This window comes from Balearica regulorum, chromosome 5 (assembly GCF_011004875.1).
Source record: "Balearica regulorum gibbericeps isolate bBalReg1 chromosome 5, bBalReg1.pri, whole genome shotgun sequence".
Taxonomy (NCBI): Eukaryota; Metazoa; Chordata; class Aves; order Gruiformes; family Gruidae; genus Balearica; species Balearica regulorum.
Window position 1 is genome coordinate 54,538,924 of NC_046188.1, and position 25,262 is coordinate 54,564,185.

The 25,262-nt window shown below is 41.3% G+C and overlaps 1 protein-coding gene across 5 annotated transcripts in view; it reads right to left on the reverse strand.

Annotated features, from left to right (window-relative positions):
* OSBPL5 (oxysterol binding protein like 5) overlaps window positions 1–25,262 on the reverse strand; it is a 182,410-nt gene that overhangs the window by 38,675 nt on the left and 118,473 nt on the right. For all 5 annotated transcript variants that reach the window (XM_075754960.1, XM_075754963.1, XM_075754961.1 and 2 more), the window contains exons 3-7: window positions 20,777–20,850; window positions 10,241–10,321; window positions 9,486–9,587; window positions 7,160–7,363; window positions 1,209–1,293 (exon numbers count right to left, since the gene is read on the reverse strand). In XM_075754960.1, coding sequence (XP_075611075.1) covers window positions 1,209–1,293; window positions 7,160–7,363; window positions 9,486–9,587; window positions 10,241–10,321; window positions 20,777–20,850 — 546 coding nt within the window. The remainder of the gene's footprint in view (window positions 1–1,208; window positions 1,294–7,159; window positions 7,364–9,485; window positions 9,588–10,240; window positions 10,322–20,776; window positions 20,851–25,262) is intronic.

Genomic DNA, 25,262 nt, shown 5'->3' on the forward strand with positions numbered 1-25,262 from the left:
TAGACAGGTGATATTTGGAGCCAGTTTGGAATCGCGTATTCCTTTACACAAATAAACCGTACTGTTCCGTAAGCTACAAAAGCATAATATTCAAAGAAATAGATGTGCTTCTATGGCTCTGTATGAGTTCCACTTATTTTCATATCATTTCACTACACTGACATCTGCAAGCAGCTTTCAGTGTCGAGATGGTATCCCTCACTATGAACAGCCTGCCAAGCCTGTAATGAAAGAAGGTTTCCTCCTATTTTAAGTGCCATGTCAAAGGTGTGTTTGGCATTGCCCCATTTCCAGCCTTTAGGAATATGTAGAATTTAATCACTGGACCAGAAGGACACTGCTTTCAAAGCCCACTGTGCTCCATAAAAAATCCTTATGTCCTTAAAGTTACCCTAGATGAGACCCAAAGGAGCAAATTGGCTACATGAGCACCCTTGGCGGGGTAGGTGAAAAATATCAATAAAATGAACAGCTTGTGTTAATTTGCTATGGCAAAACCAGTTTACAGTACTCTGAAGGTCAAATGGAATGAAAACATGTTTTTAATCTCCTTATCTACTTAGAAATCACTGATATTTTAGGTCTGTTAAAGTAATTTATAGAGATTTTCACATAGCAAGCTGGCATGCCTGTCATATGTTGACCTAAATTTACCTTCCATAATTTTGTGAATTCCCAGAATGATATTTTTCATGTGGAGTCACCAGCATCTGGGCCTGCTATACTATATATATAACTATGGTACAGCAAGTTTACAGGAGAATTCTGGTGGTTAAAAGACATCTATCAACAGTTCTTCAACATTACTATGTCATTGTCCTCCAACAGATCCCTACGTAGTGTAAGATGCAGGCAGATAACCCACTTAAGTCTCTGCTGAACTGAGGAAACAGTTAAGCCCCTCCTCATCCCAATTTTAGGATCAGCATCTTTCATCCTTTCGTATATACTGACTTAGAGTTTTTCCCCAGCTACAAGTCTAGGTCCTTCTTCCATACACATGGCCAGAAAGGTGGCTGTTCAGTGAGGAATATGAAACGTGCCTGTAGTCTACTTGACCTATTCTGACCATTGCTAAACAAACGGCATCTGAAGCTGGGTGAGCTGCCAATTTTGCCTTTACATACCAATTTTTTTTGCATCAACCTATTTTCTTAACTAGCACAGAGCATGAAATCTAGAGAAAGCAAATGAAGACCAAAACTTACCATCCGATTCGGAGGCTGCTCTGAAAATCAAGTAGCTGCTGGGAAGAGGCTGAGTGATCGAACCAACATTTTCTCCCTTTGGGCCCTGGAAATACACACAGACAAAAAGACATAAGGCACAGAAGATGCAATGGACCATCCAACATCTTTCTACTCCTCCAGGGCAGAGTGTGTATGTTTGTGATAGGAAAGAAGGAAGGAGCAGATGGAGTAATTTAGAAAGACTCATTAGTAATCACGATATTGCTGCCATAGCTCCAAAGCAGTAATGAGCTCTGATGTAAATGGGGCTTGGTCTAACCTCTGCTCAGCCCCAAAACCTACTCTGTTTATTTAGATCCTCAGGAATGGAAGAATCTCATTACTGTCACTTGGGACAAAAACAGTCAAATATTTGCTAGTAGCTATCTTTGTGCAACACCTAAACAGACTGTTCCATGCGGTGCCCGTCAAGTCTGTCTGCAGCCTGACACAACTGCAATGAAACACCCTTTATGTGTCACCATATAAGTGGCAGAGCCCACACCTTGTGCTGTGAGTGCCCTCTAGTACAGAGATAATGGCAGCTTTTCTGGAAGGAAACAAAGGGAAACTCCATCCTGCAAACCTGTATGTGTCAAAGGAGGAGACAGGGAAAACCACAGGCTGAGGATCAAAGGTCTCCCAGCATGAGCATGTGCTGTTGGGTTGCAGTCCTTCACCTCTACATCCAGACCCCTTGAGAACCTTTATGCCATGGTGCCTGGGGTGACGCTTTGCTTGTTTACGTTGCTGTTATGAGCTGTGGCAAAAAGGATTATAGTGTTTTGTAAACATCCTGCCACAATCCCTTCAGCATGACACTCCAGAAATGATTCCCAGGGAGGCAGAGACCATCTTGGATTAGGCACTTCTTTGAGCAGAACCACAGGATGCCACCTTGATCTCCTCTGTGTCTTCTCCTTTCTTGAGCTCCAGAAGCTGTTAAGAAAAAGCAGTTCCTGTACCCGGGGAGCACAGCTTCATACTCTCTTCAAATACCCATACAAACGGGCTTTATGCCATGACCTGGCTGAAATAAATAGGAGTGCCTCCTCCTCCCTTGCACTTCCAAAGTGACACAGCCTCCTTCAGTTCCTTCTCTTCCTCACTTCATAACAAACAACATGAAAGCAGATCACTTTTCAAATATGCAGACATCATGTCAGAAATAAATGCAGAGCAGAACACATCACCAATACTCGCATGACCACTATGCCAATGGCAGGGTGGAACAAGCAGTTTTCTCCAGGATGCTTAAATACAGATTTCCTTGAGTTTCTGGAGAATATCACACAATGCTGAAAATCTGTAGACAAATTTTTGCAGTTTGAGCATGACTCTCCTCCCTTACATGGGCCTTTATCCCATCCTGCTCCTTGAAAGAAGGATTTCTCCCTAGTACTAGTTCGTAAGCAAGGAAACGGTGACTGCTACTGAAAACTGCTCCTGTATACAAGTGTCTGGTAGTTAAATGGTGGTTTTATCTGGATTTTTGGTTTTGAGTTCCACTCAGGAAACCAACATTTGGGAAGAATGGAGTGCAAGCATAGGACAAGCATCAAATTGTATCTGAGTCTACACAATGAAAATGCAGTGCTGAGAAGACATCAGTCTCCAGTCCAGCTTTCTGTCTTCACATCTGTGGGGTTCTGCCACTGCCAGGAGAAACTGGGATCCTTGTTACTCACTTCTTTTTCCCCCTCCCCTCTCCCACAAGAGGTTCACAGAATTAAGACTGGCTTAATAGTCAGGACTGGCAAAGTTGAGATTTGATTAGTAAACCAGAGCAGAGCAGCTTAAGACATTACTAGTGACATTAATGCAATCAGGCATCATTCCCAATGGCATTTTTCCTTTCAGTAGCTTGCAGCTGAGCAGGGGGGTCAAGAACTGTTGATAACACCAGTATTTGTGTTTTCAGTGCAGAGGCTGATATTTGCTCTGTTGGACGAAAAACCCCACAACCAAACAATACAGATCCAGAGAACCATTACCTAAAAAGGGGGGGAGAAATGAAGGAGGTTTTAACAGGCATATAGGCATGTGGATAAACACAAGGAGCAGCCAGGTCACTCTGTCAAGGAAATGTATTCAACAGTAAGGCATACTCATACATGGGGGGCTGTTTGCCACAGAAAGAAGAGGAGAAGAAGGAAAGAGAGGCCATAAAAATAAAGTCAACATCTCCAGAGAGTAAATGAGGTTCTGTATCTGCACAGCAGAGATAATGATGCTTTCTGTCTCCCAGTCTTTGAGTATTATGGCTGTTTAGAATCTAAGACCTCCAAGACAATGACCATCTCTCACTAAAAGTGAATGTTATCCTTGGTACATTAGGACCCAGAGCCCAGCTGCAGCCTCTAAACAGTACAACTAAGAAAGGATCATCTTCAGATGATTCCTGTCTTTACATTTGATTTGAGACTCAAAAGGCATTATCAAACAGGGGTTGATTAGGCTTTGAAAAATGGGGTGGACTTATACTATTTTAGATAGTATGACAAGACATCTAGTCTTGGAGAGTCATAAAATAAAGCTTATAAAAGGGGAAAAAATCCCTTTCATTAACAGTACTGTGGATAACTGTAAGGATGAAGATGAAACTAATTGTGTTGTATATGGAGTAGATCAAACAACTGTAAAAGCAGCAGCACAAGCCCATTACTAGAACTTTTTTCTTTAAAGGAATGACTCAAAAGTTCTTAACATCAACAAAATTCAAATTATATATATACACCCAGATTCAGTGGGTCTGACCTCAACTCATTTAGCACTCTGAATAAATGTCAGAACAGGCTGCAGTCAATAAAAGCCTTCTGACACCACGCTGTTCAGCTAGCTTCTGAGCAAGCTCAAAGGGAAATACGAACTATTCCAGGACATTGTTTTGGGACAGCTGGGCAAACCCTGCCAGCTGATAGCCCTATACTCCCTCTGCGAAGCAAGAGGACAGACACTCACACCCTCGCACTGATTACTAGGTTGGCATTCCTCAGTCTCCTTCAGTCATCTCAGCAAAAAGTCTCTTTCCCGAAGCAGGTGGGATCAAACTGCCTTCACACAATGGACAAAATGTCTCTGCATCAATATTCAGAGCGTGTGGGGAAAGCTTTTCTTACTGCTGCTTGCGCTGCTGACTGATTTTGAGACCTTGGCAGTTTTAGCCTTGGGTTTACAAAGGCCTGGACAGAGCAAAAAAGTAAAAGGTCCAATCCATTTACACTGTGAAGGAGTTTCAGGCTAAAACTCTCAAAAAGCCAGGGAAGCAGTGTAGAATAAAGAACTCTCTCCCCTCAGCAATATGCTTCTAAGATAGCTCTAGACACCTGAGAGCTTTATAAGAAAACCAGTTACCTGGGCATATATTTAGCTTTCAACTATAAGCAACGGTCTTACATCTTACCTACTTATCATACGAAAGGCGCCCAAAAATTTCATCCTGCTCTAACTGAAGTTAAATGCCTGCACATCAAATTTAATTGGCTAGCACAACTATAAATGTCTAGGGCAGTGCTTGAACCAGACATTTGTTCCAGGGCTGAACCCCACAGTTAGATCCAAACATTTGCTGAGCAGCCAGGCCAACACGTACAAAGGTGCTCATTAATTACCCTGAGTTAGCTGGAAGTCCACTGATGTGAGTCAAAACTGGACCATCAACTCTAGTCTGGAAAATCTTTGAAAATTTCACAAGCCATTTTAGTCAAAAGTGAAGGTTGTTTAGCCAGATCTTATCTCTGTCATGATGGACGGTAACTTGGGGTTCTTGCTTCAGTTCTGGCTAATCTATATTTAATGAGAAATAGGCTTTCTTTGCACAGTTATACATAACCAATTCAGGTCAGCCAATTCTGCTCCAGTTGCTTTAAAAGAAGGCCATGAAATGACGTAAAACAAAACAGTATTTTTAGCAGTTTCAGCCTTAAACTGTAGTCAGAGTGCAGACAGCTTCTTTGACATCAAGCAGTTCATTGTTGGATTTCTTCTTGATGTGTATTTTGGTGTTCACCTTGTGGCTGAAAGCATCTATCACACATAACAATCTAGGCTGAACGCAGGTTTCAGGAAATATCCTACTATGCAGCTCAAGTGTAGCTTTCTAAATATCTGTCTCAAGTGACTTAGAATATTACTTTGACTTTAAAATTCAAACCTTTTGGGACTTCCTCTAGTACACAAACATTCTCAGAGATATATTCCCTTCATATTTAATATGCTAATTCTTATTTCTGCCATATATTTTCTCAAGAGACACAAGAATTAGATATACATACACATGCACAAATTCATAAACATATTGATAAAAACTCCTCTTCCTTTTGCATGTTTCATATCAAGGGAAGGGCATTCTAGCTTAACACTTCAGATCTGCCAGTGACACTACTTTTTAGTACCTGACTGCACTTTTGATTCTACTTTTTCTCCTGACTGTACTTTTCAGAAGAATTCAGTTGACCTGTCAACTCACAAGGTATTTTTTGTTGATGGGACAGCAAATGATCAACATCTTTCTTGGGTGCACGCTCTGAATTAAAAAAGCATCAAAACTCTCAAAACTGAATAAGAAGCAAGGTAGCAATGAAACCTTTGGGATTTAAAAGCAAAAGCAATGCATCTACGCACAGATCAGAGCTGAGCTACTGTCAGAAAACAGCAGCTCTTACCCCTGGTTGCTGAGGTTAATTTTAATTCTTTCCTCTACCTTATTAAAAATCGCAAGACTTTTTATAGCAGTTGTATAGCTGTGTTTAAAACTGTTCAATTAACTGCAGGGATGAGCAGGAGTGAGGCTCCTTGACCTGCTCCCACAGGGCTTCCCCTCCATTTTGTTAGACCTTCTGATGCCAGTGAGAATGGCCTTCATCATTCTTGCATGAGTCTTTCCAAGCAGATTGCTCTGCTGACCACCTTGCAGCAAGGCAGTAGCTTGTAATGTCTTGCTTACACTGGTGGTGTCTCCTAGAGAATTTATGTCTGCAATAACTCTGCTGAGTCACTGTTTTTAATGGGGAAACAAGAGCTCAAGAACATTTAAGTTTTGTCTTCAGGGTATCCAACAGATGTTGCTCTCCGTGCCTCTCAGTAGGTACTGAGGTCTTTCTCTTTGCTCATAGGCATTAGATTTTTTTTTTCTTTTTGCCTATTCTTAAAGGAAGGAAGAAAAAGAAATGCAGCGCTCTCAAATTTGCAGGGAGTTATTTTAAGAAGTGTGAAAAACTATTAATCATATGCGTTACAGGGAGATCCAGAGGTCACTGCAGGAGCTACTGTGTGTACAGGAAGAGACTGTCTCAGCCTGTGAGTAACAAGAGACTGAAGAACAACTCAAAATGAAGGAAAGAAAACCTTGCTATTTCCATTTCAAAGAAGAGAAAATTAAGGCAACCTATCCAAAGTCACCCTTTTGTGGAACAGCCAAGGCTGGAGCAGACCAGTGAGTTCCAAGTCCATTGCAAACAAACCCAAACCTCAGAGGCATTAGAAAAAAAAAAAAAGTCAAATTATTAATATAGTTTTTGTCACTTTGCCAGCCATCTTCCAGTGTTGTGCAAAGCATTTGCTTCCTTGTTTTGGGGAAGTCAGTTAATTGGGCCTCTTCCTCATCTCTTTTTAAAGATGTAGACCATGGGTTGATATAACTTCTAGCTATTGATCTTCTTTCCTACATTAACATGTTTCTCCTTTCCTCAGTCTATGCATGCATCTATACACGAAGAATAACACATTTGTATAACTAATCACAATGTACCATGGTCCTTTGATGTCATATCATGACCAAGCTTGGGTGTCTTTAATCTTTTTATGCAGTCAATTCACCATCACTAACAGAAACTGAGTTACTGTAAATCTAGATCATATCAATGCTAGATAATACTAGTACTCAGACACTTTGGTGACCAAGCAGTTGTTCAACTAAGCAGGATTGTTACCTTTACAGCCCAGATTGATTGGTCCAAAGGATGAAAAAGTTTAAAACAGAAGCCATCCTTTTTGGAGGGTCTCTCAATCAGCTCACAAGAATGGAGCAAGATTGTCCCAACCCACTGTCCGATCTTTGGCGTTTTATAAATCAGCAGCACTCCTGGTTTCAGAACACACCACAGCTTGGTCCAACTCTTCAGAGTCCCACGAATCTGGAGGAAAGCAAGGAGAGAACAGAAAGTTGCATTTATGTTGCTCCTTAAAAGAAAACCAGCATTTATTCAGTATTTATACAGTATTTCCAGTATGTGTTTCTCCCAAGGCCACACTACAATACATTGTCTTAGTGTCCTGGTTTCGGCTGAGATTACCAGTAGCCAGTATAGTGCTGTGTTTTGGATTTAGTATGAGAATAATGTTGATAACACACTGATGTTTTTACTTCTGCTAGGTAGTTGTTGTGTCTACACTAAGTCAAGGACTTTTCAGCCTCCCACGCCCTGCCAGGTGCACAAGGAGATGGGAGAGCACAGCCAGGACAGCTGACCCAGACTGGCCAAAGGGATATTCCCTACCATAGAACGTCATGCTCCGGATATAACTGGGGAAGCTAGCCAGGAGGCAGATTCGCTTCTCGGAAACAGACTGGGCATCGGGTTGGTTTTTTTCACTTCTGCATGCAGTGAGCAATTGCATTTGTGCATCACTTGGTTTATTATTACTGTTATTCTCTTACTGCGTTATCCTATTAAACTGTGTTTTTCTCAACCCAGAAGGTTTTTTTTCCATTTTCCTCCCCTTGGGGGGGCAGGGGTGAATGAGCAGCTTTGTGGTGCTTAGTTACCAGCTGGGGTTAAACCACAGCACTTAGGAAGATACACTGCATTATCTGAACAGTCTTAGGGATCTCAAAGAAAAATCCTAGACCTTGTAAATCTGGCTATCAGAATCTAGTCTTCATATTTTTATTACTGGCTCAGTGGTAGCAGCTTGCTTATTTTTTTAGGCAACCAGCACTGCTGGGCCATGTAAGAATGATTTGTTAATAATCATGGAGGACATGTCAATTAGAACATTGCATAGAAAAATGTTATAGCTAGTCTAACTCGACTTATAAGTCATTTTAATAGTGTTCTGCAGAACACAGCTATTAATGGATTTTGTCAAATACCCCATTTTTAAAAGTATCTTCTCCAGCTGGTTTACTTCTCTGCCAAGCTCAATGAACGCTCTCTCTGGTATAAGACGACATTAAATCTGATAGCGTATATTAAAGATAACAGCTTTAAGAATGCGCAAGTTTCTTAGTAAGGTTAGATTTTGCCTAAGGTCTTCTTGTCTTCAAAGTACATAGGCCAAACCTCAAGTCTTATGTCAGTGTTCTGTTTTTGTGGCCCAGCATAATTTGTTGCTAAACCTGAAATTTCCAGCCACAGCAAACATGCAACAGCTATTTGGTATTTAAAAAAATCTATCATCAACAATAAACACTACGAAAACATTTTGTTGCCAATGTCATTTCTCAAATAAACCATATGCATCTCACTTTTCTGGCCTCTAATACTGACCATAGAACAATGTTTGAGATTTTTCACCCTGGTCAAATGCAATGGTATTGTTTCATGAAATCCCCAAGTTACTTTTTTTTTTTTTTCCCCAAAGAACTATGTGTTTGATGATGTTTGGAAATTAAGTTCTGCCATTATAAAAGGGGTCACCAATTCACTACTAGTCGAGAAGACTAAATGGCCTCAAGTGAGGAGAAGAACAATGGTCAAAGGTAACATCTCTTGGTGTCAATCCAAATTTATTTTGCCACATACAACGTTTCAGGACTTCAGTGAGAAGCTGTCACTAGTTGAGTCTTTGCAGAAGGAGAAATGACAGTTGTCATCAGGTCCAATGTTTCGTTCTGTGCTGTGACAACATAAAATCCAACTGTCAATAGAACAAGCTGTATCTGCCCATTTCCAGGCTGTTACTCTGTCTATTCCCTCTTCAGTACAAAAACACATCTATGGGAAGTGGCCAGCAGACTCTTTCAGAGAGGAAGAAAGAAACATCACTTCCTTTTGTATGACGCACTTTTTGAGACCTTGTTTCTACTTAAGGACATGGAATAGATGGATTGAGTTAGGCTAAGATGGAAAATAAATATTCCCCATAACTCCACTTCTACAGCGGTTCTTTAAGTATGGCTTTACAGTAATTCAACTCAAAATTATTCAGTCTTCCTTCACTCAAAAAAGTGCTACTGCGTAAGTCTGAGACACATCAAGTACTTCTCACTTCTTTTTTTCTACAGCCTCAGAAGCAATGGTCTGTATTAAATACCTTCAGCCAGTCTGCTGTGATCACTACACTGGGATCCTTTAGAGCACTGAAGAGTTGTTTGGTTGCTCTTTTCTTCTCCTGTCTGTAATTTTTTTTTTGTACCTGGTTGAGAACAGAGAAAATACAGAAGGTGTAATCATGGCTTTTTTGGGGGAGAAACGAACATAATGCATTAAGGACAGCTATGTATAGCACAGCTAGAACTTGATACAGCACAGGTTCCCCAGAAACAAGCACAAGGAAGAACAAAAACATAACAAGATAGCAGGCATTTTCTTTGCTCCTGAAGTTCCACTAAATATAACTTAATTTGACTTTCCTTCAGGGCGAATGAAAAGAGGCTGAATACCCAGTCCTCCCCACCCCTGAAATTAAAGAGATTAAATCTAATTTCATCCAAATTATTTATACTTTTGATTTGGTAGACAAGCAAGTGTTCAAGCAATAATTTGCTCAGATTGCCTAAGCATACCCCTCCTAACAAGACCAGTGAAGGATTACAGTCCTCTTGAGGTGCCTAATGGCTCTGGAACATATGAATGGAGTGAAATAATTACACTGATTTGTTCTGTTTGCAGTATATAATTTAATCCTGTATATAAAGCCTGTAAATGCCCTTGGCCTGTAATGACTCCTAGAAGAGTCGGAGGCTTCTCTAGGTCTTGGGAAATGACTCAGAGTAGTTCCCAATGGTTTGTTTGGAAGGTACTACTTGTTTTGCAAAAGAAAGTCAGCATCAGCTGCTTTGCACATACCTTTAGTGTTTCTTTCTTCATGAATTTGGCCGTGGGAGACACACACTCTTTGTCAGACCCATTGCAAAGCTTATATTCGATCTAAAAAAAGAGGGAGAGAGGAAACAGGAATGTGTTAACATGAAGATGTTCAAGTTATGGTCCAATGAAGAGTCATTTATATCTTCCAGGAATCCATGAAAGAGCTGACTGCAGACTTCAGCAGCAGAACACAAGGCAGGCACAAAAAATGCATATTTGCAGTGCACTCCAAATTTCCTTTTTATACTCAGAGGTAGTTGGAAAATTCCTCATGCAATTTTCTTAATATTTCTCCCATGCAGATGTTAATCTTGGTTAAAATAAAAAAACCCCACAAAACACACTGAAACCCAAAACCCCTATTCTTATTCCTAACTTTGAAAATTGCCCATCTCTTTTCAGATCTGAAAGTGTTTCAATTACTGGAATAAAAATTACGGGGAAGCTGGTATAGATCTTTCAGACCTGGAGACGATATTGGCAATGACTGTTGCCCTAGCTAATACGTACAGAAACATGAGTAGGCAAGAAATGACCTAATCATGTTACAGATAATACAGGAAATCATCATCTTAGCCTTGTGAAGTGAGGCACAAAATATACAGTCACTTCAAATCATGTTTGATATTGTCAGTGCTGTTTAAATTCATTTTCAGAGGCTGCAGACTGATGTCATAATTGTGCTGATGGGCTGAAAAAATGCTTTACTTTTGTCAGACATGGTCACAATATTACCGTTCCCAAAATAAAGTATGCTTAGAGACCATAGCTCTCTGGAGCCCAACTCACAACAAGGATCCCCACTTGGATAGGTACTGTCAGGAAATTGTCCAAAACTTGGGGAGGGTTAGTGGCATGAGAATTATGGTACAGTCTGGACCCTGCTACTTTTTATGTGACCGTGGGGAAGTTACTTTCTCTCTCTGTACCTCTTTTCCTTCCAACTTTTCATGTGTCTGACACATTCAGACTGTGATCTTTTGGGGTCAGGCAGTGTCTCTCCCACTTACGCATGGCAGTTTTATGAAAAAGCTCAGCCCTTGGCCACCTTGATTTAACGGGTATGACAGAAAAATGAGCTGTACTAAGGAAAAAAAGTATCAAATATAGTTTCTATTTGTAAATTCACTGCTATGATGTGAAACAAACCCACTGCATTCTCAAACTCTCTCCTGTATGTCATGAGTTGATGGAAGCATTTCACAGCACCTTCAGTTTTGAGTGACCCATTTATTTTTTCCCCTCCCAGTGACACAGAAACCCCTCCGGCTACTACAGCCACGAACCATGCTGAACATTAGTGTGAGCAGGAAAATATTTAATGACAGACAGATCAGTCCTTTTCACATAACTTAGATAAAAACACTCAAATGCATGATCAGATCACAGCAAACAGGCCATCAACTTTCTTCAGACACTTTGGCAGGAGCAAAAATGGGAGATAAGGGTGCATGGTCAACTGAGCAAAACTCTTTCTGGATAATGCAGGTTTAGAAATTAGAGGCAGAAGGTGCGATTTGCAACAGAGCCAGGGTCACTGTAGAACCTATTACTTTTTCTCACATATCCTTATAGTAGTCTTTCACTAAAAACAAAAGTACACTTGACACTTAAGAGTAAAGAGAGAAATGAGAACTTTATGATGGCACATAAAGACCAGTGAAGTCCCTGATCTGACTGTCCAGTTTACAAGTGAACCTGGCGTTGGATCCACTCAAAGAAAATGCCAGCTCTGGACTCCTGCAAACTATTCAGTATTCGTCATTTTTGTTTTACTAGAAAGCTAAGCCTGCCTCTTCTACCTGCAATGCAGTCTCTGATGTATATTTTGTATTTCTGCACATGGGACTTAACTGTAAAAACACAGGATTTATGGTGCAGACCGCTGCACAGACAAGATGTCTGAGCAGAGAACTGTGCCCACAGGGTCTTTGTCGCATTTCAAAGGGCAGTGGTAGACATTTGGGAAATATGCTATAAGCTTTTCTTTATGAGGAAGCATTTCTAAGTGCTTAAATGTCTGAGCAAGAATCCTTTGGAATTATTAGGAGATTATGCTTTCATGATTTGGGACGTGTGTCCTCTGAAACCGGTCAGAAGAATTCTCCCCCTTTCTCCCAATTAGCAGAGAGAATGTCCTGCCCTTGAGATACAACTATGAACCATTTATTGGTAATTTCACTCCCTCCAGCCTGAGAGATCAGATGCAGAGAGAAACACTGCGTACTATTCCTCATTAGCCAGCGTGAGAAGCAGAAAAAGCACAGATGTCCCCAAGATTCTCAGAAATCCTGCTCAGGTGTCTGCAAAACATCAGGATATAATGAATGCTTTCTGCTTAACTAATTAGAACAAGCTACAGTCACTTGTTCTCTAGACAATTATATATTAGCACTTGTAAAAAGAATAAAATCTTGGACCCTAAGCTCACTTGGCTCAAGGAAATTTACTTGAAGATGAATTCAGAAAGGCTTCCAACAACTGGCGCAAACCAGGCAAACCTGAGCCCTAAACCTGCTGCTTATGGGGAACCGGCATTAACATAGACAGAGGCACTTTCACTGCTCTACCAGCCACACCTGCCTCCTTCTCAGAGTCTCTCTGGGTCATGCTAAAAATAGAGTTAAACAACCACAGGACTTCAAACCTGGGATGTTTACACAGAGAGACATTGATTCTGCCTCTTCGGGAGAGGTGACTCGTAGCTCCGTGACCAGGGACATCGCACGCCCGATGCCAGCTGATACTGCTGTGTGTTATAAAGCTGCAGCACACAACAACAGATGAAGGGATAACCTCCCCTTACACCACCATAGCCTTTAGGAGCTCAATAAATACAGTGAAAATTGTCTGAAATCATTACAAACCGGTCTTTCACTCGGTCAAAGCAGCTGGATTAACAGCCTTGGAGGCTGCTAAGGTGGGCTCCTGAACCACTGTGCTGCTTCCTTCAGGCACTGTCTCCCCCATGTCTGAGCCATGCCCAGACATGCTGAACTTGCTCACCTTGCCTGTAAAGCAAAACACAACCACAGGGATGGTGCACACTAAGACAGGCTTAAGAATGGATGAGAAAGATGCAGTAACGTAAGTCCTTCACTGCCTGCGTAAGAATTTCTAGGCATGGGAAAATAAATACCTATGCTGCTATGTCCCAAAAACTGTGATGTACCAGCTGTGTGACAGATAGCGCAGGTCTCCAAGATAGTTGTAAAATGACCAATCTTTATGAAGAGAGAAAAAATTTTACTAAAACCAAGCCATGGTTTTAACTAGGAGCTGTAGACAAGCTTGCAGATGTGCCTGACCTGAGACTCCTGTTTTCAGAAACTTGAGACTGTTCCCCAGTTACTTTTTTAATGGGGCAAACCGATTGCTTCTTCCTGCTAACTTTGCTTCTTGTTATGCTTATGAGGATGCTCCATCACAGATCCTACATAGCAGATTGCTTGCAGGTGATCTCCAGGTCCACAGAGTGAGAAGCATCGCATTTCTGGGTTTAAAGTTCCTGCCTTTTCACAGGAAAGGTGAGATCTAAGGCCCCAGGACTACATACCGTAGACCCCCAGGCTGCTGATAGCAACATACAGCTCTTCCAGGTTTAACCTGCTAGGTGATGTGAAATAATATGATTTCATGTTTTTATATTAATCTGTCTTAATAGTTTTGATTGTACCTCATGGCATACATAAGATTCAGTAAATCTTGGCCATCAGCTCTAAAGATCCCTAAGATACAGCTGGGCCTTACATCACTAACACATGTCAAGGCATTTAATGATGTCCTTCTATTGCCCTGCCTTTCTCAGCCTGGCAGAAATCTAAGAGAAACCATTTGTCATCACAGCAAATCTTTCAAGAACACTGGGATAATGCTTGTGCAGGATATCAGAATTTGGCCCCCTCCCTCTGCAGCAGCATGTGAACAATATTAACCAGTAATGAGATGTTGTACAATTTGAGGGTAGGGAACTGATGTCCTTTTTAACATTGAAAAAACAACACTGGAATATTCTAATAAGAAAGCAATAGGTATGTTTTCCATGTACTGGTTCTCATAAGGAGGGAAGACTGTTAATCTGTCAAAAACTTTTACCAGGACATGCAGCAGCACTTGCAGGGGTAGGAAATGTCCCTTTTTAGTTGTCTAACCAGATCTGTCCTTTCCAGGACTGAGTGATGACCTTGCTGGCTGACGACAGGCTGTACTGTACTCAGAGACATACTTTATATCCCTGTTAAGTTTCTCTTCCCTTTCAACTCTGTCATGTAGCTCTGGAGATCCACTGCTGATTGTTAGCAGTTACCACAATACCCTTACACTTCTGCTAAGCTTTGTAAAAGAACGTACAGAGTCCTCACAATAGTGCAATTCTGATCCAGTGTCTTTTCGGTGACTTCATTTCCAAGAGGAACCAAATCATTTCACAGAAAAACAGTCTGTGATCAGCTCTGGTGTGGGGGATGCCAGCCCATCAGCATGCCATGCCTTGGATAACAGCAAGAGGAATATCCTGTTGTTTAGCAAAAGCAATCCTTGCTGCATGGGACGAACACAAAATATGTGTAATGAGGGACAAACAGACAGAATTATTTTAAGTCAGAAACATTTAAATAAAGTCATTCTCAAGCTGTGGTCTGCATGTTAACAGCAGTGACAGCTTAGAAGTCACTCTTTTTCTTCTTTGCATCCGAGTGAGAGAAAGACAAAATCAGATGGGAAGTTGAAGGCAGAACAAAAGTAGCTGGGGTCATAAGTTATATTTCACAAAAGCAAAAATAGTCATCACATGGGAGGACACATCCTTGCTCACATGTAATTTCTCTAGCATCTTTTCCACATATAATTGCTACAGATCTGTACCATTACAGAAATAAATTAAACAAAAATTCCTGAAGTAGTATAAACACTATGGAAAAGCTGGGTTTAACATTAGAAGTGAAGAGCTTCTTGTTACTGATGTGTGTATTCACAGATATCTCAACCGCATTTAAAGAATTTTGTTTTCAATTTACTATAAGCAGTTCTTTTAAAAAACTTTTTTATTTTGTTCTGAATTAACAGCTCACCCAAAGCACAGTAGAGTCAGTGAAACGATTCTTACTGACAAATAATTTTGCATTAGGAAAGATTACCCTTCAATTAATATGCTGCTTTACAGAAAGTTGAATAATTTTCACCTAAAATTTTCTAGTTTGAAAAAAACCAAACCCCTCTTATTTCAACAATGTTACAAAGACACAGCAACTGTGTTTATAACACTGAAATAGCATAATGATTACCTGTGCGGGTTTTGGCTGGGATAGAGTTCATTGTCTTCATAGTAGCTGGTATGGGGCTGTGTTTTGGATTTGTGCTGGAAACAGTGTTGATAACACAGGGATGTTTTCGTTACTGCTGAGCAGTGCTGACACAGAGCCAAGGCCTTTGCTGCTCCTCACACCACCACACCAGTGAGTAGGCTGGGGGTGTACAAGGAGCTGGGAGGGGACACAGCCAGGACAGCTGACCTCAACTGACTAAAGGGATATTCCATACCATATGACATCATCCTCAGCATAAAAAGCTGGGGGAAGAAGAAGGAAGGGGGGGGATGTTCAGAGTGATGGCGTTTGTCTTCCCAAGTAACTGTTACGCATGATTGAGCCCTGCTTTCCTGGAGATGGCTGAACACCTGCCTGCCCATGGGAAGTGGTGAATTAATTCCTTGTTTTGCTTTGCTCGTGCTCGTGGCTTTTGCTTTACCTATTAAACTCTCAACCCATGAGTTTTCCACTTTTCCGATTCTCTGCCCCATTCCACCAGGGGGGAAGTGAGCGAGCGGCTGAGTGGTGCTTAGTTGCCAACGGGGGTTAAACCACAACATTACCACAAATTGAAAAGCCTGTACAAATAAATAGCTGACACAGCAACTCCAAATATCAAGTTATACTATTGTTTAGTGGAATGCTTTGCTCCATTGTGTCAGATTATAGTAATTAAAGAAAAAGTCACAGACCTCATGGGATTTCTACATGATCAATTAAGTGTGCCTTTCATGGGAAGAATGTTCTCCAAGTTTGAAACATTTTAGGTGAGATGGGAAGTCGCACACTGAGAAAGATGCTGTTTCACATCACTGATACAGTGTAGTGCTAAGTAGAAATCTGAAGCAAAGCTCTGCTTTCCCCTCTAGCTATAGGTACAGCTTTTATTCCTAGGCTGAGTAAACAAACCAAGAAAGTGAGCAATGAAGAACAATTGGACTTTCAGCTTAAAATAAGCTTTGCTAAATTAATAAATAATTTCAATTTTAGCACCTCCATTTACCCTCATCTCCCACATCAGAAACACTAGAGTAAGAATTATGATCACCAGTGACCCAAGGTGATGTGATAGCACTGCTGCGGCTTACCCACTGCTATCAACTTTGAGACTTCATTTCTGTAAGTGAACAGTTACTACTGCCTATGTTCCCCTCTGTGCAGCCCCTGGGAGTTTCAAGGGCTTGTATGTACAGAAATCATAGAAATCATAGAATGGTTTGGATTGGAAGGGACCTTAAAGATCATCTAGTTCCAACCCCCCTGCTGCGGGCAGGGACACCCTCCACTAGACCATGTTGCCCAAAGCCTCATCCAACATGGTCTTAAACACCTCCAGGGATGGGGCACCCACAACCTCTCTGGGCAACCTGTTCCAGTGCCTCATAAGTTAGGGATTGTATGTTCCTACATAAGTACATTATGTATATTATGTACCTACATAAGTTAGGGATGCTCCATGTTTCCTACCTCTCAGTGCAAAATCCCACTCCTCTTCTATGCCATTTACCCAGGATAATCCAGGCTACATCTCTGCTCACTTGAAATCAGCTGCAAAGCCCTCTGTGGACAACAGTGATTACCCTAAAATGGTGCACATGGAATTGAAGAAGCAAGGTGTACCTGAGCCAGGGCACAGGAACTGAGTGTAAGTCTTGATAGAGACAACTAGCTCCAAAATAATTCCATACACAACATTGACAGCACAAAGTACAGTAATGAAAAGCCAGCAAGGGTCCAGTTAAGCATAACACCACCTGGAAGGGCCAGATTCTCCTATAAAGCTGTGTTTAGTGCACAGGGAACGTTTTGCTCCTGAGCATCTCTGAGGTGATTCCTGCAACACCTGGATCTCTCTGCCGATCGTTCCTCAGTTTGCCGGCTAAGGGAGAACAGAAGGAAAGGTAACCTTGTACGTTGCCAGAGTTGTGAATGATCTTTTATGATAGTCCCAAACATAACCATGGCTGGAATTAACTCAGAGGTTAAAAGAATGATTCATGGATCTAGAAGGATGAGCTGGAGACAGCATGGGACTTGTAGCTTAAATCTCAAGTGATTGGTATGAGCTGTTTCCAACTACTTTGCAGCTAAAATAAATTTCTAGCAGCCATGTAGATATTACAAATCACACAATAAAAACTTGAACAATTCAGGCACGTGGAAAAACTCATTCACAATGAACAGAGCAATCTTAGCTTTGCCCTCCCGTATGTCATATAACTGTGCATGCAACAGACACACTCCTACAATGTCATAATTTTAGATTTCATTGTGGCGTAAGCGGGGGACTGAAAAGAGTTAAGTACTACTGAGTCCCAGCTTCAAATTTTTTTTTACTATTCCTTAACATACACTTCAATTCTTTGTGGGCTCTACATGTGTATCAAGAGACCACAGCTGCTCTCCAAACAGTAGAATAAATAAGCATAAGAAGGGAAGAAAGAGAAAATGCAAAACTGCAGTCCATCCATGAGCTCAAGCACAGGCTAGTATGGTTACAATTAAATGGCTTCACAGCTCACAAGTTCACAGACGTTTATAGGGTTTTTATGGGATATTCTGCTTGGTGTTTGCTAACCTGGGAAACCTGCAGCCTGCTCCATCATGTAATGTGGACATGGCTTGAGTGAACAAAATGTAGAACTGTTTCCACCTCCCTGATGAAGATGTGAAACAGAAACTCAATAATCCACCTGGGGAAACACAGGAACTCCAAGTCAGAGCTGGGAATTCAAGGTCCCCTAAGCCCCAGTCCAGGGCCTGAATCACTTGAGTGGCTTTTTTTTTCTTCTCATTACTAGGTGAAAACAGTCAACGTGGTGTGGTACATCAAAATAGTGCTGCTGAAGGAACACTGATTTCCAACAAGGTTTGCTACAGTCACAGTGCCAAAAGAAGGGTAAGTATTCATGGCACGGATCTGTTACCTAGAACATTTACTTTTGAATCCATTAATTAATCCTGCACACCCTACAGTTTTGTTTCTAAAAATTATTTCCCCCCTGCTATCAGGAATCTAAACATGACCCAATTAGCACACACTCTTTCCTTTGGTTCAAGTAGGTGGGATCGCTATTTATTTTTAAACTGAAATACTGTGACAGATCCCTACTTACAGTCCTAGACACCTGACAGTAAGGCTTCATTTTATAGCCTTAGAGCTGAGTGGATGTGAAAAATGAAATATTAAGCAAACTGACTACCAGTTTGCCTAAATTTTTAAGGTACAAGACATTTCACAATAGGGAATCCCCACTGTCAGTGACACTGCAAAGTAAGACAGAAGAAAAGCTATGTGGCTAGAGAAGAACAAGGTAGCGTACAATGCAGCAAGGCGAAGCAGAGTGAAGTGGGAGTGACAGGCACTACAGCACAGGCACAGTGAGACAGAAAGTCTCTGAATCAAACATCATGTCTCTAATCAGAACATTCAGACAAGAAAGAAGAACCTAGCTCTGGCTCATTCCATAGCCAAAGCAATTGCATGCAACACTGCAAGTGAGTAGAAAAGTTGAAGTTTGGTGTTTTGGGGTCCTCATATCTGTTTTAGTCCATCGGTGTTTCAGAGCAATTTTGACTATTGTAAAACCAAAGTCGGGCTGGTGAAAGCAAAGCTCATTCCAGGTTCAGAACCCCATTTGTTTTGAATCACAAATTGATGCACTTGCTTTGTGCTGTGTATTTTCTCTTCTCTCTCCTTAACAACTGCTCTTGACGCTGTCAAGGAGGGACCCACCAACGCCTCCCAGGTGCACACAAAGCATGGCAGAAATCTAGGTGGGCATCCAAATCTTCCAAGGGTGCCTCTCCTTTCAAATACACACCTGTAGGATACTAAATAGCAAGGCAGGCCCTGAGGCTGGGAAAACATAGCTGAGCCATGCTCTCACCCAGATACCTCTCATAAATACATTCCTACTCTTGCATTCATCCTGCATCTCAGAAATCAAACTCTCTTTTGGAAAACATTTCAGTGCTCTGAGTTGTCCTGTCCAGAAAAAGTCTCTCTTCTTTATATTCCTAAGTCATTGGGAATTTAACACCACTCCTTGTATGGTGTGCAAAACAGCTGGCTTTAAAACAAAGCCCTGGACACAGTTACCTGGTCCTTGGGCTTCTCCACTGCCAGGATAGGTGGAAGGGTGGGTTTCCATGAGGAACCTGCCTGAAAAAGCAAAACCAAGGTTGTTTTGCAGCTTGCCAGGTTCCAGCAATAGCAGAGGACATGTACACGAGCACTTGTTGCATACTCCCAAAGCTCCTGTCATCACCATCTCCCTTTGCTGACCTCTGCCAGGGCATCCTGGCAGAACAACCTGTAAGCTCCAGGCAAGCACAGCCAAATGTATTTGAAGATGCAGAGCCTATTTTCATGTATTATAAGAAATCACTTGTCTGCAGCTGCTTCCTTCATGTTATATTTTCATTTCAGCTGGTGTCATTTGCATTTCATAGCTTCATAGTTGAATAAATTTAGTTAAAAATTTATTAACAGGCTTCGCTTCTATTTCTAGTTACCCTCCAGAAACATGTCAGGGAGCTGGAGCCAAAAAAGCCCCCACATGGTTCTCAAAGCCAGATCTAATTTATAAGGTTGATTCCATCTCTACAGGAAATCAAAACCAGGCACTCAGTAACTCTCGATGTAGAGCCAGGTTTTGAACACCCAGATCCAGAGTCTTTAGATCCAGTTTACCTCTCCATAACAGGCTGGATGGAAACATTGTGTTTAGGAAATGATGGTTAGTTTGCTTTCCTCTCCAATTCTCAGAGCTCCCTCCCAGGATCTCGACACACAGTTTTGGATGCTATGCACTAAACTAAAATATTACAGTTTTCTCTTCCAAAACAATTAAGGTTTGTGATTGCCCTGCTCATCAGGAACAGCAGGAGACACCTCGGCTGACAAAATCAACCTTTCAACAGTAATTATTCATATTTAATTACACTGCCAAATGAGGCTCAAATAAACAGGGTTCTTCTGCAGTAGGTGCTATCAAGTCAGAGGAAAGTGTGGGCTTGTCATCCCAACCATGCAAAACCAATCATTTTCTTTCTCTCAAAACATGCACACAGAGCTTCTGCAGGACGAGAGGGAGAAGCTTTCTCAAAAAAAAAAAAAGACAAAAAAAAAGACAGTGAGAATAATTAATAACAGCCTGAGAAGAAATGAAAGTAAGACTGGGGATGGATCCCTATCCCACAGTACCTTATTAATGGAGTTTGGAGTCTGTGGTATCTCATCCTTCAGCACTGACGGGCTGTTTCCTTCCACGTCTTTTCCTGCAACGAATAAATGTGATTTAGAAACAGAGAAATTCTGTGCACAACCGTGGCTACTCATGGCCTTAGAAGGGCTACTGCTAACAGCAAACAAGAGAAGCTCTCATGAGCAGGCACACCAGGATCACAGAGAGGCATCTTGCAGAGCTTGAAATAGCCTGGCTCCACATGCTTGGGCTATGCAACAAGTACTGCTTAAAAGTTAGGTCTGAAAACACTGTGGTAAACCAACATGATGGTTGCAAAGTCCAGCATATGAAGGCTGGAAAAAAACAGAAATAAGGTTGCTTATGCATCCTTAATCAGCTCCCTGCATCATGATGCAGTCTTTAATTACATTACCACAGTCTGTTCTTTTCTTACATATCCTGTGCCTCATTCAATGCAAATAATAAACGGAATTCAGTTAATAGGCAGCTATTCAATACATTATCCTCCTTGGTCAGTATCTGGCAGCTATACACAGATGCATTTGATAGCACACTTTGTTTGACAAATGATAACCATGATCATTAAACATCACAGAAGACAGAACAGCATCTAGACATAATTAGTAAAACAAAATTAAAAAAAAAACACCTGCAGAAGATCAGTGTCTTCTGACCAAGTTATTTGTTAAAAATAAGAAACATTTTCAATTAACAAGTAGTATTTATGAACACTATGACATTTTCCAATCATTGTAGAGAGATATTTCCACTACCAAAATATACTAAACTTGCAGTATATTATACACATCATATACTAGTATGAGTGCATGTAGTCCTAGTCCAAGCAATAAAATGCAATGATAAATTCTGTTCTTTTTGCCAACTGTAATCATGTCCTTACAGTAAAAGAAAGCATGGAGCCTCTATTAATAAAAAGCCAAAAAATAGCATTTGATGAGACTGGCTTTTTAGTGCCTGGACAGTCATTGTTATCCAATTGCAATCTAGTTTTCTTCTCAGAATTGTTAGCAATCAGAGCTCCAGAATACTGGACACAACAAAGAACCACTGAGACAGTGAAATATAATCCATTTGTAGCACACTGCAAACATGGGAATTGTTAAAAAGGGTTTTAAACATTGTATGGGCCAGTCTTGGAAACACTACCAAATCCAAAACCAGCAAGGGAAAATCCTGATTCTCCTGAAGCCAGTCAGTTGTCACAGACATGTCAGAAGCCATAATGTCTCCTGGAGTTTTCAGAGCGGGCATTTAAGAAGCCAAGCACCATCAGAAAAGTTGGCCACAGCAGCTTACTAAAAATATTTTCATGGCCGTGTTCTGCACCTCCATCATGGGACATGTGAGAGAACAAGCACGTCCCATTATAACTGGAACTGCAACTGTGCTACAGGGTTTCACTGGTAAAGAGACAGGACAAAAAATATGCCCTTTTTTACTGGCATTAACAGGCAGTTTGGTGTATCAACTCTTAAATTTAAGAAAAGATTTTGTGGGACAACTGTCTCTAGAAGTTGTTCAGCTTTCCACATGGTGACCAAGGGTGATAGAGGTTTCAGACGTGTTTCTCACCCTATGGCACAGTGCTGTGCTGTGCCACACGCACACAGCCACACTGACACAGCAAGCAAACACTTCCAAGCCTGGGAGAAGAGGGACAGCACGTGCATTGCTCACGTGGAGAACTGAAGCAGAAGAAGGACCTATGCAGTCACATAGGAAGGCGGTGCAACAACAGGGAACCTAGTTTCTTAACTGTCACTCCTCCCCTTGAAACACCGAGCCCTAGATAACGCACTCAGAAACCTAATGTCTGCAGGCAAGAGAAAATCCCAGGCGGCCGGATACTTGCCAGTCACCTTGTGCTGCCATGACAAGCAGGATGGCTATAAGCACTGCTGTGCATGGATAAGGACCTGTATCTCCGTACTTTTTCTTTCTCTGACAGCACTTTCCTCTCTACAGCCTCCACTCTCCCTGACAGAGGCAGAGGAGGTTGGAATAAACTCAAAAAGCCATGTAACTGCTGCACTTGTTTCCCATGAAGAGTTTTTTCTGGGCATGTATGGGAAAGTAACATATGGTCTAAAAGTTCAAGTGAAGTTAATGGGAATCAGCTGCTGCCTGCTCCAAGGGAATGGTGTCTATTAGCATAACAGAATTCACATCCATTCTTTATTATGCCTCATTTCTTAAAGAAAGCTTAACTCCAAGCTAGTATCCATACAAAAAGCCTGGACGTGAGAGATTTCTGCCTTCTCTCAGTAATACAGTTAAAAGGGTTTGCACCTGAACAATGAGATTTTCAGTGCTCCTGAGGTTCTGGACCATCCTACTCACAGGGTATTATGAAAAATGGGAACATGCAACTGTTCACTCTTACGGTGTCATTTACAAGGATTCATAAGATATGTTTATGGAGCAGCATATACTGGTTTCTTATGCCAAACACGTTAAGCCTATTGGAACTTGTGAGGGAAAGGCTGTTTTTCGGAGGAGAGCTATCTTTGCTGTCTGTCTCAAGCAGACTTGCTGCAGCCATGCGGAGGGTGAGAGCTAGCCCTTGTTTGGAAAGCAAACTTCATTGAAACCACGTGCAAGTTTTTCAAACACCCACACGCATAGTTAAGTATATACAAAGCGCAAAAGCAAGAGTCCCACCCAGAGCACAACAGACATAGCCTTGAGAAAATAAATAGGAAACCACATAAAAACATAAAAGGAGCTAAATATTAACTGGCTAGAAAAGCTGAAGTTCTTATCTCCCTGATCAAGAAAACATAATGCCCACAACAGAAACAGAGCTGCATCTCTCCTGAATTAAAGTGCTGGCTGCTAGCAGGGCACACAAAGAAGAGTCCTCCACAAAGTACCAAAATAGTCCTCCACTATTGCACCAAATAGTGAAAAATATTTCGTGAAGGTAATCAATAGTGCTTACAGAAACAGCCTTCACCACATCATGAAGAAAACTGCCAACACTCCAGCCTTGCAGTTACAGACCTGAATTACTGATACCTTCCTTTATCCCATTAATGCCATGCATAGGAAAAATATTTAGTTCCTTTCCAGAACAGTAACTATTCCTTTTCTTTGGTTTTGTGCTGGGCATTTGCCTTTCTCCTTTATAAAGAATGATACAGCAAGCACAACTGATTAATGGTAACAGGAAGAAAAATAACTGGGTTATTGAGGAATTAATGATTAGCTCCACCCAGCATGAATTATTATTTTATAGGCTCTCTGATAAAGTGTCTGGATAACTACAAGTGGAAATACAGGCTCTGATGTGTGGCAAAACTACTGCAAATAAAACCCATTACTGCTGTAATCATCAGCCACATGGCCCGATGTGTACACCAGACTTAAATTTAGCTCCACGTATCTATCACAGTAAAATTCCTATATTCATCAAAGTGCATCTCTGAGGATGCAGATAGGCTAACCTAAATTTTTATTTAAAGCCAATGTGTGATCTCACAGCGTAGTCAAAAAGAGATTCTCTATAAGTTCTTTTAGCTACTCTCCCAATAAATTTCCTACCCTCTGAAAGACAAAAGAGAAAGATTCTCTCCTCTTATTGCTACATGAAAGAAAGGCATGGGCATGGAACATGAATTCATGTCTCTCTAGCTTGTGAACTTTCCACAAAGAGAAAATGTCTTCCTCAAATTTATTTTAGTTCCATAACCATTAGCATTTTTATATGCAAGCAAGAGGCAAAAAGTCCAAAGTGTTATTTCAGATAGTGCCCTCTGCATTTCCCATATGTTTCCTTTAAAAAAACCAAACCCTGCTGAACTGAATCTCCATAGCATAGCTTGCCTGAAGTGTAAAGTCTGTCACTCCCTGCTCACTGAATTATTTACTTGCACACCTTCGTTGTTGGAGCGCTAACCGTAGGTGTTGGTGTTGTGAGACCTGCAGCTTCAGCCACCTCACAGACCACCAAATTTCTGGCAGGAAGTCACTAGGCTTTGTTCCCCATACTGCCCACAGCACCCATGCAACATGATCAGCCCAGTGCTCTCGTAAAGAAAATCTGCTGGGGTCACGCAGCAAAACACAGACCACTGGAACAGCTTCAAGAACTAAAAATTCATGTAAAACAACAGAGAAAAATGGGAGACAGAGAAATATTGGATGCAGTTTATGGACGTAGACCTTATCTATCCAATTCTTTGCCCATCCTTCAGAGGGAAGGGAGAAGGTGAGGGGAAGCACATGAGGCTCAGAGGAAAATGAGGCAGAAGCAGCAGCAAAGGAGTGAAAGAAGAGCCTGCCATGGGAAATGGCAACTGAATGTGAAGAATGACAGTTACTTCTTATGGGAAATGTGAGGAAAACAAAGAGATGAGGCAGCTCTGTGGGGACCAGGCAAGAAATGAAAGGAGTAAAAAAAAAAGCAAGGATAGACAAAAACTCAGATTCTCTGCAAGAAATCCCCTGTATGAAGCAGTG